The 17137-nt window shown below is 34.4% G+C and overlaps 2 protein-coding genes across 2 annotated transcripts; one reads left to right on the top strand and one right to left on the bottom strand.

Moving 5' to 3' along the window:
- Positions 1 to 603: 603 nt before the first annotated feature.
- On the bottom strand, positions 604 to 9801 carry tomm22 (translocase of outer mitochondrial membrane 22 homolog (yeast)). Its single transcript, XM_048170109.1, has 4 exons — positions 9467 to 9801; positions 8739 to 8857; positions 8486 to 8603; positions 604 to 1419 (listed from the first exon to the last, which is right to left on the bottom strand). The coding sequence occupies exons 1-4, from the start codon at positions 9557 to 9559 to the stop codon at positions 1345 to 1347; spliced, it is 405 nt and encodes a 134-aa protein (XP_048026066.1). The 5' UTR covers positions 9560 to 9801; the 3' UTR covers positions 604 to 1344.
- A 1728-nt stretch (positions 9802 to 11529) lies between these two features.
- On the top strand, positions 11530 to 17047 carry maff (v-maf avian musculoaponeurotic fibrosarcoma oncogene homolog F). Its single transcript, XM_048169989.1, has 3 exons — positions 11530 to 11746; positions 13897 to 13971; positions 15287 to 17047. The coding sequence occupies exons 2-3, from the start codon at positions 13936 to 13938 to the stop codon at positions 15728 to 15730; spliced, it is 480 nt and encodes a 159-aa protein (XP_048025946.1). The 5' UTR covers positions 11530 to 11746; positions 13897 to 13935; the 3' UTR covers positions 15731 to 17047.
- Positions 17048 to 17137: the final 90 nt, after the last annotated feature.

Raw genomic sequence — 17137 nt, 5'->3', positions numbered from 1 at the left:
TTTTATTGTCTATTTACTTTTAGATTTTTCTTTAAAACTGTTTTGAAAGTTTTACCATGACTTTGTTTTATAAAGTTTATTTTTGCTACGATCTCAAAACATGATCACAAATAGCCTTTTTTTTTCAAGAAAGTATGATAATTTAAACTAAAAAGTGAAATGATCATAAATCTTGTGTGGAAATAATTAGTTATTTTTTATACGAACTAGGACTTTTAAACTTGACGTCATTCCTTGTCGTGGCGTCATTTCCACCTCTGAAACGCATACTAGTACACTACACTAAGTTTACTATATCTTTGTATGGCAGAAATAGTAAAAGTAGTATGCAGTTCCGAATTTAGCAATAGTCATTATGAGGAAAATTTTGTTTGATCTGTGGGAATATTTTATTCAACATTAAAAGATTATTAATGTTAGGTTGAGGTAACCTATTCTATTTTGATCAAATCATCACTGGAGTGTCAACTGAAATTTGCGACTTTTATTTTGCTTGAATTTCTGAGGCGCACTTCAACCAGTCTGGCTCTACTATTCTTCGTCACTTCAACATATGAAAAACGCAGTTTAATCATTCTGCAATATAAAGTATGCACAAAAGAATGACAGAGGAGGACTTGTTTTTATTCCCATCATGTAGAGCAAACAGGATTACTCACTATTGAAAGTACCATGTTTGGAAACATTATTTCTCTAATATTTCACAATGATTCTGCACACTGTATGGCTTTTTCTGTGGAATAAACACTGCAGAAGCTTTGCATGATATTAGTTCTACCTGTAAAAGACACTGTTTGGTAGAGAACCACTTCTAAACGTTAACATTTCTGAATCAAAAACGAGAAACAACCGACAGAGAAAGTTTCAAAATCAACATTGGCTTTGCATGCCCTGATAAATATTACAGATCTTTTAAATGCTGTTATAGGTTCTCTACAACCTCAGTGTTAATCCGGCATTACAATGGCCAACATTGCACCGTAAACACTCTCTTAGAAATATAATGCACCTACAACACAGTCAAAATATTCCCAACAGATGCTATAGTCTCTCTCTGAAACACATGTTATTAGATAGACAGCTATAATTAAAAAAAAAAAAAAAAAAAAAAAAAAGTAAAAGGTCAGAGCTTGGACGTCAGTCTATGCAGAATGTTTTTGTGAGAAAGGCAGAGAGAGAGGAAAGTTCATAAAAAGTCATCATGATCTCCATTGTACAGAATCTATACAGGGTAATGACTTCTTGATGTTGACCAACCACAGCATCTTCTTTTCTCCAGTTCCTGCTTCCTCTCTCTTTCCCCTTCTTCTTCTACAACTCATGGATGTTACATTATATACATCATCACAGCTTTCCAGGAGCAGGAGGCATCATTCCAGGCATTCCTCCAGACATGCCAGCATTCGGACCCAACAAAATCTATTAAAAGCAGAAAAAAGGACAAAACAAATGAGAAATGAATTCATATTTTAATGAGAAAGAAACATAAAACACATAAATAAAAAAATAAACAGGCATAATTACTCGAACTTTTTTTTTTTTTTTTTTTTTACAAAAAGGCATTTCAATGATATTTAACATGTTAACCAAAGATTTATAAGAGAAGTGAGGACTGCTTTACATTATTTACATGTGGGAATGACAAATAAACATGAAATAATGCATAAATGCAGTAGGACGTATCCCAAACAAGTCAAGATGAGGAAGAAACTATTTTTAAGGGATGTGTAAGATAAAGTTCACTTGTTTAAGGTTGAGGTACTATGAAGTGAATAACATTACAAACTTCGAAACGAAGCAAAAAAGTATTTGAAAAATCAAAGGATAATAGACTTTTGAAGTCTGTAGCTTTAAATATGGCTCATCCAATTCGAATTTAGTGTCTCAACATTTTATTATATCAATAGTATTTTTATTTATAGGGCTCAATGCTAAGGATTTTTTCTGCTGGCCTGGTTGGGCCAGAGGTTCAAATTTTTCCTTGCCCTGCCAAAATTTTCAGACAAAAACTTAATAAAGTAAAAGAAAAGAAAACTGGACCTATAAAATAAGCCTAGTTATTGTTTCTGTTGTTTTTGATACACTTAACCTTAATAAATAAGGTTATGATACCAAAAGCTGCTAGGTTAACTCACTTAAATGTTAAATATTGCTAGACAAGTAAACAGTAAGTAATAAAATAGAAAAAAGGTTAAATGCTGTTATTTGAAATCATTTATAAAATGAAAAGATACTTTAAATGTGAAATTAAACCCGCCGGGGGTGGCAGCAAGTCCCTGTTAATGAACGAATCATTGAGATTCAACCGATTCATTCAAACGGTGATTCAATCAGGAAATGTTGCTCAGAGACGCAAAAAATTCTGTGGACTTTGTTTGGAACTATTTTTGTTGCTGAAATAGAGTGAAACAAGCGATTTGGTGTCCAAAATGTAAATCACTTAATATAAACTGCTTATTTATTAAACTGTTCGTTGTATAAAATCAATATCACATCTGTAATCATGCTGATATTTGGAGAAAAATGGCACTCGTTGTGTAGTATTAGTTAAAGGGGTACTTCACCCCTGGAAAGATGAATGTGTATTTAAAATTGGTCATTTATGTAGTAGAAATGTGAAATTATTTTTGAATTTGGAGCTTTCTAGACTGAGAAAAGGCAGAAAATGTATTTTTGACTAATGTGGATGAAAGACAACAACTCCCAGAATGCACTTGTTTTGCTGCCCTTGCGATGGCCACGCCCAAACCACGCCTACAGGCGGCATTACCAGGAAAATTCAAACAAATAAATCGTGAGTTAGTTCATACATTTACAGCGAAATGGTGCTAAATTGCTTTGTACCTGGATGTACACCCAAAACCAGGAAAGGACAAGTAAGTTTCCATCATTTTCCGATTAAGTTAAAGATTTGGAGCGATGTAAACAGTGGCTGCGGGTCATCAAACACCCGAAGTTTGGAGATGACACCGTTATAGAAAACCTAAAAAAACGCAGAATATGTAGTCTCCATTTCAAGCACGAGGACTACGAGCCAAATATCTTTGCAATGAAGAGAACCATTCTGAAGGACACCGCGATACCATCGATATTCACTTTCCCAGAGGACGAACAGCCTGGGCATCTGGTACTAAGCGTATTTGCCTAGAGGTAAGACTCGCTGATACTAGACTGATAACACAGTAGCCTATACAGGGAGTGCAGAATTATTAGGCAAGTTGATTTTCTGATCATATTTTTTTTCCAAGCACATTTTACCAATTCCAATCCACATCAATCTTAATAACTACTATTAATATTGTTTTTAATCATTTATAAGTGATATATAATTGTTCATGAAGGCTGGAAATGAAAAATGCCTTATATTCAGGTGTGCAGAATTATTAGGCAGGTTTTCTTTTACAGGCAAAATGAGCCAAAAAAGAGATTTAACTCTGACTGAAAAGTCAAAAATTATTAAATACTCATGAGAAGGACGCAATACTAATGCAATACTAGAAATTGCAAAGTTAAAGCATGACCAAGGGACAGCAAAATGCTCATTGGGTCAGCGGGGTCATACAAAAACAAGTGGAGAAGAAAAGACACATGTTAACTGCAAAATAATTAAGAATTAAGGTGAAGAATTAAGTGTGAAACCATCAGGAACCCTTTAGTCTCCAGCGCCACCATTTTCCAGAACTGCAACCTACCTGGAGTCTCCAGAAGTGCAAGGTGTCAGGATCTCAGAGACTTGGGTTAGGTAAAGAAACCTAATAAATGACCCGCTCTTAATAAGAATCACAAGCTGAAGTGTTATAAAATACATGAAGACTGAGTTTTTATAGGCCTTATAGACAGACGGCTTGAGAATGACTCCTGAAGGACCAGCACCACATCCTCTTGTACCACTGTTTGAAGAATTTATCTTCCAAAATCTGGCAGTAAGTTTTGGAAGATCATTTTTAGTCCATCTCTGCAAGACAGACATTTCAGGATAATAGATAGACTAAAAGTGAACTCCCACATCTTACTGCCAGATTTTGGAAGATAAATTCTTCAAACAGTGGTACAAGAGGATGTGGTGCTGGTCCTTCAGGAGTCATTCTCAAGCCGTCTGTCTATAAGGCCTATAAAACTCAGTCTTCATGTATTTTATAACACTTCAGCTTGTGATTCTTATTAAGAGCGGGTCATTTTTTAGGTTTCTTTACCTAACACAAGTCTCTGAGATCCTGACACCTTGCACTTCTGGAGACTCCAGGTAGGTTCTGGAAAATGGTGGCGCTGGAGACTAAAGGGTTCCTGATGGTTTCACACTTAATTCTTCACCTTAATTCTTAATTATTTTGCAGTTAACACGTCTTTTCTTTTCCACTTGTTTTTGTATGACCCCGCTGACCCAATGAGCATTTTGCTGTCCCTTGGTCATGCTTTAACTTTGCAATTTCTAGTATTGCATTAGTATTGCGTCCTTCTCATAAGCTTTAATAATTTTTGACTTTTCAGTCTTGAGTTAAATCTTTATTTTTGGCTCATTTTGCCTGTAAAAGAAAACCTGCCTAATAATTCTGCACACCTGAATATAAGGCATTTTTCATTTCCATCCTTCATGAACAATTATATATCACTTATAAATGATTAAAAACAATATTAATAGTAGTTATTAAGATTGATGTGGATTGGAATTGGTAAAATGTGCTTGGAAAAAAAATATGATCAGAAAATCAACTTGCCTAATAATTCTGCACTCCCTGTATGTAGTGTTGTAGGTAGCAGTAAAACTGCAAACTTAGCAAAGTAACGTTAGATAGACAATTACATATAAGTTGCATATAAGTTGACTGTTATCAAAGTAAAGCCTCTGTTCTGTAAAACTGAGTTTATTTATCTATTTATGCTAACGTTACCACAAAAGCCTGTTGCTGTATTGGTTGAGATGACTGCAGAGACTGATAAATTTGCGAGATGAACCATCAATGTAGTGCAGACAAAATAAAGTTAATTACTGTAAGCTTAAAAATATAATTGACACCCACTTTTGATAAAATCTTTGATCTATGTCCGTGAGTAACCTCAAACGCGCATATGTATGGGCGTGGTGAAAAAATGCGGAACTACCTGCTATTACTGGCTGTAGTTTTAAGCCTCTGGCCAAAAAAGCCTCCGATGACGCAAAATTACGATTTTTGCGTCTCGGAGGCTTTTACAGAATAAAATGCATAAATCTCTCATCTCGGGCTGATATGAAGGGGGAAAGCACGGTAATTCGAAAATACTAGTGGTATTCTACTAATACAAAGCTTAATGCTAAATCCTGAAGTAACCCTTTAAGTATATTAAATTATATAAATATAAAAGATATACAGTGGGCATTTTTGACCCTTATCTTGAAATCTGGAGCCATTCTAAATGCATTTTAAAGGATTAGTTCACTTTCAAATTAAAATTTCCTGATAATTTACTCACCCCCATCATCATCCAAGATGTTCATGTCTTTCTTTCTTCAGTTGAAAAGAAATTAAGGTTTTTGATGAAAACATTCCAGGATTTTTCTCCATATAGTGAACTTCAGTAGAGCCCAAACAGTTAACACTCTGAGGTCTAAAAACGCGCCGGCGCGTTTTGCAGGTTTTTTTTCACATTGCAGCAAAACAGACTTAAAATACTCTGTCATTTTTTGTCATAGAGACATAAGTAATACATCAATTGAAACTATAGAATATCTCCTTTTATTTGTATACACTCAGAGTAAAAACAAAATGTTGTGCTTTTTGTAAAATAAAGAAAACTAACATGATGCGTGATCTCTCATCTCCCTCTGAACGAAGTCCAATCTGATAGTTCTCAGAAAATGAAGTGTAACTTAGTGAATACTAATCACAAAAAATTCATACTTATGTCTAACAAAACGTTGAAATGTCAGGTTTTAAATCGTGCAAGTCGAATTGAAAACAAACATTCTGTGTTTATGTAATCTGTATGAAAAGAGAGCCATGTCAGAAGTCCGTGATTCAGCTCATTACCCACTAATGCGGCCACACCCACGGAGCCAGCGCTATTCACAGGCAAATTCAGAGACAACACATGCATTCATCATCTCAATCGTGTATTTATTGCCTTGAAATTGTTTATCTGGATGAAAAAGCCATGGTTAGCGATCTCTGGAAGACATTCAGTAAATTCCTGTTTGTTTTCTTCTATTGATAAGTTTTAAGTGAGTTTTTGTTTCTTTAGCGCCCTCCGGCTGTAGTATGAATTGGTAAACACCATTCATGGAATATCGTCTTCTTCTTAGGTGAATTTGTGGACTAAAATGCACAGAGCGCCCTCCGGCTGCAGTATGAATTGCAAACACCAGCGCTCATAGAGATAACAATGAATATTAAATAAAAAATAACTCCTCTGTATAGAAAATTGACATAACCATATGAGAATCCTATATTTCTCCAAATGTGCATGCTTTTAAACTAAAAGCCTATATTCAGACTCTTTGCATCACAGAAATACATTATATTTTAAAGTATAATATAAAACCATTATTTTATATTGTAATAAAATTTTTCTGTATGTTTCATATACCATGATGAGCTTGAGACATCACAGAAGTTTTTTTTCACAGCCTACCTGACTGAAATGCCTCATTAATATGCAAGTCTTTTCAGGTCATTACTATTCAATTCTTTTGTCTTCACAGGTGAAAATGAGCCATTATTCATGGAGATTCACGCCTCCTCGCATACCGTGTTTCTTGGCAAAAAGTGTCTTACAAAAACTAAATCAGTATATTGTTATAAATGAAAGAGTAGTCAGCATAATTTTTACATAATTTTGAAGCAAAAACTCTAGTCTACAACCTTCAATACCCAAAAGTCTTGTGAACACAGATTTAATATACTTTTATTGGCCTTATATCAGTGACTTAAGTTTTTTGTTTTTTCAGTAACCACGCATAAACGTTATTCCTTCAAAACACAAACATGTACACACATGTTCCTCACATATTATGGTAGCCTAGTTTGTGCTGAATACAGTGTAATGACACTTGTGTCATTAATATGTTTATGAACAACTGAAAAAAGCACAAATGTCAGGGCATGTCAAAACTTCTCCAGGCCCCAAATCAGCCTCAGACTCCAGAGGGTTAAAGGTCAAAATTACAGTTTACAGCGATCCTAGAAAGAAATAAACCATCACTCATTTTCTAAAAAAAAAAAAAAAAAAAAAAAAAAAATATACGTTTTAACCATAAATGCTCATCTTGAACTAGCTCTCTTCTTCTTGAATTCCAGCAGTGTAGACGCTGCTAAGTGTATTACTGCCCTCCACAGGTCAAAGTTTGAACTAAATTGTCATATACAATATTCTAGTGCAAGTATATATAACAATTAGTTCAAATTTACCAAACCTGTGGAGGGCAGTAATACACTTAGCACTGTCTACACTGCTGGAATTCAAATAGAGAAGAAGAGAGCTAGTTCAAGATGAGCATTTATTGTTAAAACGTATATTATTATTATTATTATTTTTTTTTTTTTTAGAAAATGAGCGATGGTTTCTCTAGATAAGACCATTATTTCTCGTCTGGGATTGTGTAGAACGCTTTGAAGCTGCAATGAAACTGTAATTTTGACCTTCAGCCGTTTGGCTCCATTGAAGTCCACTATATGGAGAAAAGTCCTGGAATGTTTTCATCAAAAACCTTAATTTCTTTTCCACTGAAGAAAGAAGGACATGAACATCTTGGATGACATGGGGGTGAGTAAATTATCAGGAAAATTTTAATTTGAAAGTGAACTAATCCTTTAATAGTCTAAATCACGGAGTGAAAGCTTACACTAAATATGCACGTGCACTAGTCTATGCTACTAGACTACGTCACATAGTGTATGCGTGCACTCAATGGGTGTGTTTTTGTATGATTTTTGTAATGTGAGAGACATACTTAATATTGTCAGATCATTAAATCAACAATTACAATATCATAGACAATATATAACGATAACGCCCCTACAGCACTGGCCCGATCGGGCAAGTGACAGTTCCATCAACTGTCCCAAGTGTCATTCACACTGGTCCTGGGCCATCGGGCAGTTCATACTGTCGAGCCCTGAGAGATATATATATATATAAAAAATATTATATATATATATATATATATATATATATATATATATATATATATATATATATATATATATATATATATATACACACACTGTTTTGAGTTTTTTTTTAAACAAGTGTTACATAATGTGACGCTATTTTTGCACTAATTCCATAAGACTCTTTCATTTGTATGTATAATCTTTTGGATTGTGAAGTTACAACCAATGATTATTAAAATATAAAGCAATTTTTTATTACTTTTGAGCAAAAATAACTATACTGTTACTATTATATAAAAATACTCATTCTGTCATATACAAGTTTGGTCATACAGCTCACCAAATTACTAGGTGGGTATGGTATAACAAGGAAGGTGAAGAGTTTGGTGCGAAATTACCTGTCTCTGCTGTTGTAATTGTTGTTGTTCCAGCTGTAACCTCTCAGTCTCAAAGACAACCGGCAGAACCAGAATCATAAAGGAAGTGGTACCGACCCATAGAGCCGAGCGGGAGAAACTACAAGAAAGCACAATGCAGAAATTAAAAAAAAAAAAAAAGATGCTTAAATAATATGTAGCCTAAAAGATCATCGTTTGTAGAATTAAAGCACCAGTACGGGTTTAATTGTGAGGTCAACTGCCAGCAACCCACCTGTAAAGTTTTTTGGCTACAGATAGCGAACACTGTGCAGAAACTTCAGCTGCTGATCGCAGTGATTCTGGAAACATCTCTGTGAGACCCCACAACCTCTCCAACAATGTTTCATCCAGCTGGGAGAGAAGAAATTAAAAAAAGAAGTCTCTAAAATGCAGCCATGAGACAAAATAAAGTAAAAGTCAAAATGGTAACTCAGGACACAATGAAAAAGCTTATTCATCACGTACATTTAAAAACTGAAGGCTTCTACTGACAGTGTGCAATATGATGTTGATATACTTTGTGTATATGATATGTTAACATTGATATTAAAAGGGCAAACGCTATAACGTAAAAAGTCATTTATTTATAATGCATTATATATATATATATATATATATATATATATATATATATATATATATATATATATATATATTTATAATGCATTATATATATATATATATATATATATATATATATATATATATATATATATATATATATATATATATATATATATAAAGAGAATTATCTCTTGTGGGGAGAGTTGTGGGGAAAAAAGTGAGAGAAATACTCAAACTGCTTAAAACGCAGTCTCTTCATTTCATGCAAGGTTTGGCCGGCTAAATAGCTAATATTGGCTATGCCAGCACCAAACAAGCTTTGGTCTGTTTCCTCATATTGTCCAATATCTTTACAATTTCTTGAGGTCAAGCAAAATTGCAGAAGCAATCAAGTACCTCTTCATCTTCATCATCTCCCTCGATCTCGTCTGCGGGCGGTCGTGTCTCCACACGGCCAGTGTCTGGAGAAAGCTCCTGGATGGTAGCCATTTAAAATATGACGGAAGCCAATTTCAACGATAAGCTTTAAATTATAATTGTCAAAAGACCACAACAGTGTTTTACAGCTTCACAGTGATTTAGATTCAAAGAGCACGCATTGAAACCTGAGGTCACTTGGGTTACACGTGAGACGGATGTACTTCGCCCGGTTCCTTGTAAGGAAGCACAACGACATATTTTGAGACACCTATCGACAGGGAGGTCTTACTGCAGTTCATGATTGCGTAGTAGGTGGGACGATGAAATAGTGGAAGATTGCGCTCACTGACACAATTCCCCCTGGTTTTATTAATGTGAAGCAGAAGAGGAACCCAAATCACGTAGTTTACACGTCACTTCACAAAAAAAGTCTAATGTGGGAGTTTGGAATCAATAGATATTATTTTTTTTGTTTGTCTGATGCAATGTAACACATTTGGTTTGCATTAATACTTGGATGAAACTTTTCAAAAGACGTTTTTAAGTTAGTGAAAGCATGTGTTAAAATCAATGGGAAACTACAAGGTTAAAGTAGTAAACAATAGGCTGCATTAACATCCAGCAGCTTTTTTAGTAACATGCAATTTTGTGAGGGAAAAGAATTGCGAAAACCATTTCCTTTTACTTTGGTTCATTTTTTTTTTTTTTTTATGTAACAGTAATTTGTAATTGCAATGAATCAGTTAGTCCTAGTAATTATTCAAAAATAAGGGTGTTGCCACACTGATTACAAATATGATCTCATAAATGTTTGTTTGTATTGTAATCATGATATATATAGGAAAAAGAGAAGTCTTACCTTATATAGCTTTGAAACATAGGTTATGTATAAAATATGTATATGCTGTATGAATGTGTTTTACATATAGCCTTCTTTCTTTTATGGAGCTTTGACAGACATCTTTCAATACAAATTTCAACATATAAATTCAAACATTTAAGGGGGTTGAAATGTTAAAATGATACAATACAAGCTCAAAAAACATTAGCATGTACAAACTTAAAGGATTCAGTTCACTTTCAAATAAAAATTTCCTTATAATTTACTCACCCCCATGTCATCCAAGATGTTCATGTCTTTCTTTCTTCAGTTGAAAAGAAATTAAGGTTTTTGACGGAAAACATTCCAGGATTATTCTCCTTATAGTGGACTTCAATGGCCTCCAAACGGTTGAAGTTCAAAATTACAGTTTCAGTGCAGCTTCAAAGGGCTTTAAACGATACCAGACGAGGAATAAGGGTCTTATCTAGCGAAACGATCAGTCATTTTCGAAAAAAATACAACCGTATATGCTTTATAAACACAAATGATCACATTGCACGTGCTTCCGGAAAAAACAGAACTGGCGCTGCGTTCGTTCCGTAAGTTGAATATATAGGGATGGCATAGGACATACAGCGTAAGCTTTTTGAAGAATACGAAAGTGCGGTTTTGGCGGTTTTGTGCTTCAATGATCATTTGTGTTTATAAAGCATATACATATATATTTTTTTTTCATATTTTTTTTTAAATGACCAATTGTTTCGCTAGATAAAACCCTTATTCCTCATCTGGTATTGTTTAAAGCCCTTTGAAGCTTGACCTTCAACCGTTTGGAGGCCATTGAAGTCCACTATAAGGAGAATAATCCTGGAATGTTTTCATCAAAAACCTTAATTTCTTTTCGACTGATGACATGGGGGTGAGTAAATTATCAGGAAGATTTTATTTGAAAGTGAACTAATCCTTTAATGAAAGAGACTGACATTAGGAGATTATCCATTTTTATGGATTATACATTTTATTCAATGGCTGTGCTCACCTTGTAAACATGTTGACAGTTTGCACTTTCATTGTAAAACAGGCTACATCAACTCTTTTTTTAGACCTTATAAACATAAATGTCGATGGGATTTAATGGGTTAATACAAAAATGTTTCACAACGTTGTTGACTGATATTTTTGTGTGCCGAGGTCCCGCCCTCATTCTTAAAGGCTTGAGTCATCTTGTGTGTGTTTTTTATGAATGAAAGGATCCAGCCCCGCTGATGGTGGACTGATTCCGGGAAAAAGGCGTTTAGCTCTCTAGTCCGTCTAAACACGGGCCGTGCTGCGATAACGTATGTCAGTCGAAATACCGGACCAGTAGTGAGAATCGTGGACTGATCCATATTCACATTCGTTTGAAATCAGCTCAGAAGAGAAATCAACACCAGGCAAGATTTTCTATTTTTTCCTCCTTTCGACATTTGTTTACACTAAGGAAACGGAGGGCTGTTAGCAAAGCTGCTGTAGTACATGCCGTCACAGTGTTTGTTTTAACATAACATCCACAATTGATACTGTTATGGCTCAAATGTTGTATTAAGATTATTTGGAGTCGTATATTATACATTTTAATAGTATTAGTCATCATGAGCGCATATAGCGTGTGTTTATATCACGATGTTAGGTGTAGCAACAAGCTAACGCGTAATAAGGAAATAGCTTAGATGTTGTCGATTCACACCGTTAAAATAAGATTTATACATGTTTTTATTAACATTTTTTGATATATTATGGTCAGAAACTACGCTAAACATGTAACGTTATGTTGTTTACTATGAGAAACGACTAGTCAGCAATGTATTGGTTTGGTTTGAACTGGTACGTTAATGTCTTATGTAATAAACGAGTTCTTGCGTTGTTACACCTATTTATTATGTTTTATATACAAATAATAAAATTGAAATATTGTATTAAATTGTCGCTGGGTACGCTACGCAGTGTTTATTTTGGAGCATGTGAACTGAAGACGTTTGAGGGAAAACGACAGTCCAAGACTTTTGTTGTTTCACTCAATCGTCTGTCTGGGTTTTATATGAGATCATTTTATATGTGAGTGATAATATTTGTTGTTACTGAGTTACTGGGAATTTTATAAATGACGTAAAACATGAGATGTGAAAGGAAAGTAAGGAGCTGTTGCGAAGATAGGAATGGAGGACTTGTGCTGAATCACTGTGACTCTGTGGAAAAGCTCAGGCGGTTATTTGAGGCAGCTCGCGGATGATAGGTGCACTTCCCACACATGACGGGAAACTCATGGTCAGCAGCAGCGTTTAGTTCTTCATCTGGACTTTGACCAGTCATGATTCACTGTCAAGAAAAAAAGTGCTACAGTTTGGATACGGGAAGTCTAGATTTAGAAAAATGGAAAGAATTGGAAGTTTATGTTGGTCTTAAAGATGCAGTGTTAACAATTTGACCACACACACCACATTTTATATTTATAAACGTCTAGTTCCTGTCTTCTAGATTCTTCTCATTGGTCAGTACACCCTGCTAAAACCCACGATACATTAACAGCTATGACACGATACACCTGTTCGGGTCGACCGGTATGATTTTTTTTATGGCTGATGTCGACATCTTACAAAGCCGATATTACATCATACCATTTATTTAAAGATGGTAAATAACACATAACAATTACTGCATTTAAATGTATTTATATTTATTTTACATATTTAGAAATGATTGATCAATATAAAAAATAATTTGAACATGATAATCTGTAAAATAAACAAATTTAAGTTCCGTTCACACCAAGGACGATAACTATAACGATAAAGATATAGTTTTAAAAATCTAGTCCACATTACAACTATAAAGATAATGGTACAGAGAAACAATACATTGGAAACACATTGGTATTACTTTCAAAATGATTTTTTGACAGCCAGTCAGAATCCTTCCTGCTTTAAAGAGCTCGAGCATTTAAAGCACAGATGGCAAAACTGCAGCGCGAGCTTAGAATAAACATAACGATATTGTGCATTGGTGTGGATGCTAATATAGTTATCATTCTTGGTGTAAGTGGGCCTTCACTTAAACTTCTTGATTCTGTATTAATATCAGAAATTAAGGAATTGCTAAAAAAAAAAAAAATCTATGCCGATAATAAAAAGCGGTAACACTTTACAATAAGGATCATTAGTTAATGTATTAACTAACATGAACTAAGCATGAGCAATACATTTGTTACTGTATTTACTTATCTTCGTTAACGTTAGTTAATGAAAATACGGTTGTTCATTGTTTGTTCATGTTAGTTCACAGTACATTAACTAATGTTAACAAGATTTTAATAATGTAGGCCTATTAGTAAATGTTGAAATTTACATTAACAAAGATTAATAAATGCTGTAGAAGTGCAGTTCATTATTAGTTCATGTTAACTATTGAACCTCATTGTAAAGTGTTACCAAAAAAGCCAATTATCGGCAGATATATCGACTAAAAATGAAAATAAAATAAAATTCACAATACACTGTGATTTTATAACATTTTCACTTGATTTAATCTGATTATTTGGTATTTACAGGTTTCAGGGATACATTCAGGGATACATAAAACCCAGACAATGACTTCAGACGGCAGAGCTAGTAAAGCACTCAAGGTAAAGATCATTTTACTGAATACACTTTTTTTCTGAAAAAAATGTAATTGTTACATAAAAATACTGTAAAATGTTACAGTAAAAACCTGTTAATTGGTTAACTAAGTTACCTTTCCATATACACAAAAAAACTGTAAATGGTGTAACTGCTTCATATGTAATTTTACTATAAACACTGTTTATGTTTGTGCTTGTAAAATCCATAAATTACTGTATAATGTAAGTAAAAATGGTAAAAGGACATTCCCAGTAGTCATTGTGTGGGATTTTTTCTTTGTGTGTATGATACTGTGCGCTGTATATATACAAATTCTGGCCATGTTTTATGGACCAGACAATTATGATGAACTCTGATGAACCACCTGTATTATTATGGTGGTTATCAGTACATTAAGAAAAAAAAATTGGGGTATATTAACATTAAATCACTGTGACTTAAAAAAACAAAACAAAAACATACATTTCTGTGACTTCCAATTCATTAGCCACAATAGGTAGATAACTAGAAGAATAAGTGCAGTAAACTGTAAAACTATTTGCGCCACAAACCAGTGTTCATAAACATGATAATAAATTAAAATAATATCATAAGAAATACCAGTTTGTAATATCAAACTGCATAACGGGCTGTTTTCGTACAGCTAAAATAACCAAACTGGATGACACCGAAAGCCTTGCATTCAAGTTACAAATAGCCACAAATGTTCTTATGTTAAAAAAAAAAATTAATAGTACACATAGTGCACCAATATTACATACCGTAATACCCGAAACATTTTTACTGTATTTTTCTGGCAACCACAGCTGTCCATTTTTAACAGAAATGTAACTGAATATTCTGTTAAAATTATTATATTCAATATTCAAAAATGTCTGTAGCAAATATATTTTTGTAGTCAATATTTATTGGCTCTTAAATATCACTTATAAATTAGGTAACACTTTACAATAAGGTTTCATTAGTTAACATTAGTTAACTACTCTAACATGACTTAAGAATGAACAGTACTTCTACAGCATTTATTAATCTTTGTTAATGTGAATTTCAACATTTACTAATACATTATTAAAATCACTAGTTGTATTTGTTAACATTAGTTAATGCTCTGTGAACTAACAAAACAATGAACAGTATTTTTATTAACTAACATTAACAAAGATGAATAAATACTGTAACAAATGTATTGCTTTCTTAGTTCATGTTAATTAATACATTAATATAACAAATGAGACCCTATTGTAAAGTATATATATCAAATTTAACCTCGATAAAGTATGTTTAGTTTTACTTCATATAACTGTCCCATTGTTTCAGGTGAAGAGGGAATGTGGGGAGAACGTCCCAGTGCTGAGTGACAGTGAGCTCATGTCGCTATCGGTGCGCGAGCTCAACATGCACTTACGCGGTTTGTCACGCGAGGAGGTGCAGAAGCTGAAGCAGAGGCGGCGCACGCTGAAAAACCGCGGCTACGCGGCGAGTTGCCGGGTGAAGCGCGTGTCGCAGCGCGAGGCCCTGGAACAGCAGAAGAAGGAGCTGCAGAGGGAGGTGGAGCGGCTGGGAGCCGAGAACGCAGGCATGAGGCGGGAGCTGGAAGGGCTGGGCGCCCGTCTCGCTGCCCTCCAGCGCTTTGCCAGAGGTTTGGAATCTGGAGGAGGCAGTCTGCTAGCCACCACACCCCGTCTGAACACAGCCTCCGTCATTACCATAGTGAAGACACCGCAGCAGGTGCACACCCCTAGAGAGCAAGGAGCATCCTAGGGCACCTCGCTCGCATGGAGACGCAGACACACATAGGTACACAGTATGATCGCGCAGACAGACAGGACCATGTATACTCACATATACAGGAAGAAAAACAAGTACCACTTGGGAATTACAGATTCACTTACATATATAAACACACCCAGACTGCATATACAGTCTAATAAATGTCCAAGAATAATCTCAGTACTGTTGTTGTGGCCTCGAATATCATGACAAGTGTAGAAGTCTACACAAAGCTATTGCTAATGATAGCATTATGCTGTTTTTATGCCCATTACTGTGCTTTCTGGCTGGTGATACATAAAAAAAATAGTGCTAAAACTTGCTATCATGTGGGACCACCAACATTTCAGATGGTTAGTTGTGCTGGAATATCTCCATGGTATTAACGTATCATGGGACTAGAGAACATGCAGATCTATTGATACATGCCATTTATATATTTTAATGTTTGTATAAAAGACAAATGTTCAACAACAGACATAAAAGCTATTTTATTTGTGTTCCAAACAAGATGTTTGAAGGTAATTTGTGCTGTGATCTGTCTATATACTACTTCTGTTTGACTAGTTTGGGGTCATTCTTTTAATTATTGTGTTTTTTTGTTTTTTTTTGTTTTTTTGTAATGTTTACTTGTTGTAATGAGTTATTAGTTTAGTAATGGTAAGGTATGCAGCCCCATTACTTGTAATATGATTCAGTATGTGTGAGGGTCATATTTGTACTAATATTAGAGCAACTTGTTTGTAGTGGTATTTTTGTATTTAAAACCAAGACCATATATATTATTTGCTATTTATGATTAAAACGTATCTGAATATTTTGGAAAGCTGGAATATTAAAAAAATACCATTAGAAGGAAAAGAGAGTGGAGGGGGAATCTGAGGAAGATGTGAAATTAGAGAACAAAGGGGAAGAGAGCAGCCAGAAGGAGAAGTGAGCACTTGTGGCTCACATGGGAGGGAAAAAAAAGGAGGATAAGAAAGTGACAGAAGGAAAGTGAAAGACAAAAATGATATCACATGTACATTACATTAACCCGTGGTTGTTGAGATGACTCTTGCAGACTACAAGCCTTGTTTATTCCAGTAAACAGGGTAATACTGTATGATCAGGTAATGATCGGCCATGTTAAACTCGGATATCTCTGGTGATTTTCTAATTAAGCGTAGTTAGCAATGTCATCATCAGTACTGAGAATCTAACCCTGGTAATATCATGCCCATGACACTTGTGCTTCAGAACAATGTGCCGAATGTTTTGTAAGAGGGCAGAGCACACAAAAAAAAAAAAAAAAAAAAAAAAAAACAATTGACGTTTGTATTTATTATCTGTATTTTTCTATGGTAAATTCATTGTCTATTTTATATCATTTAATTGAAATAAATGTTGTATATATTG

The sequence above is a fragment of the Megalobrama amblycephala genome, linkage group LG20 (assembly GCF_018812025.1).
Source record: "Megalobrama amblycephala isolate DHTTF-2021 linkage group LG20, ASM1881202v1, whole genome shotgun sequence".
NCBI lineage: Eukaryota > Metazoa > Chordata > Actinopteri > Cypriniformes > Xenocyprididae > Megalobrama > Megalobrama amblycephala.
This window is presented reverse-complemented; position numbering and strand designations above follow the sequence as displayed.

What these genes read in the sequence shown, in the direction of transcription:
- tomm22 (XM_048170109.1), bottom strand. Translation starts at nt 9,559, where the DNA reads ATGGCTACCATCCAGGAGCTTTCTCCAGACACTGGCCGTGTGGAGACA. An exon ending in GTAGCCAAAAAACTTTACAG is followed by an intron (nt 8,604 to 8,738) that starts GTGGGTTGCTGG and finishes GCTTTCTTGTAG; the next exon opens with TTTCTCCCGCTCGGCTCTAT. An exon ending in AATTACAACAGCAGAGACAG is followed by an intron (nt 1,420 to 8,485) that starts GTAATTTCGCAC and finishes TGCTTTTAATAG; the next exon opens with ATTTTGTTGGGTCCGAATGC.
- maff (XM_048169989.1), top strand. Translation starts at nt 13,936, where the DNA reads ATGACTTCAGACGGCAGAGCTAGTAAAGCACTCAAG. An exon ending in GAGCTAGTAAAGCACTCAAG is followed by an intron (nt 13,972 to 15,286) that starts GTAAAGATCATT and finishes CCATTGTTTCAG; the next exon opens with GTGAAGAGGGAATGTGGGGA.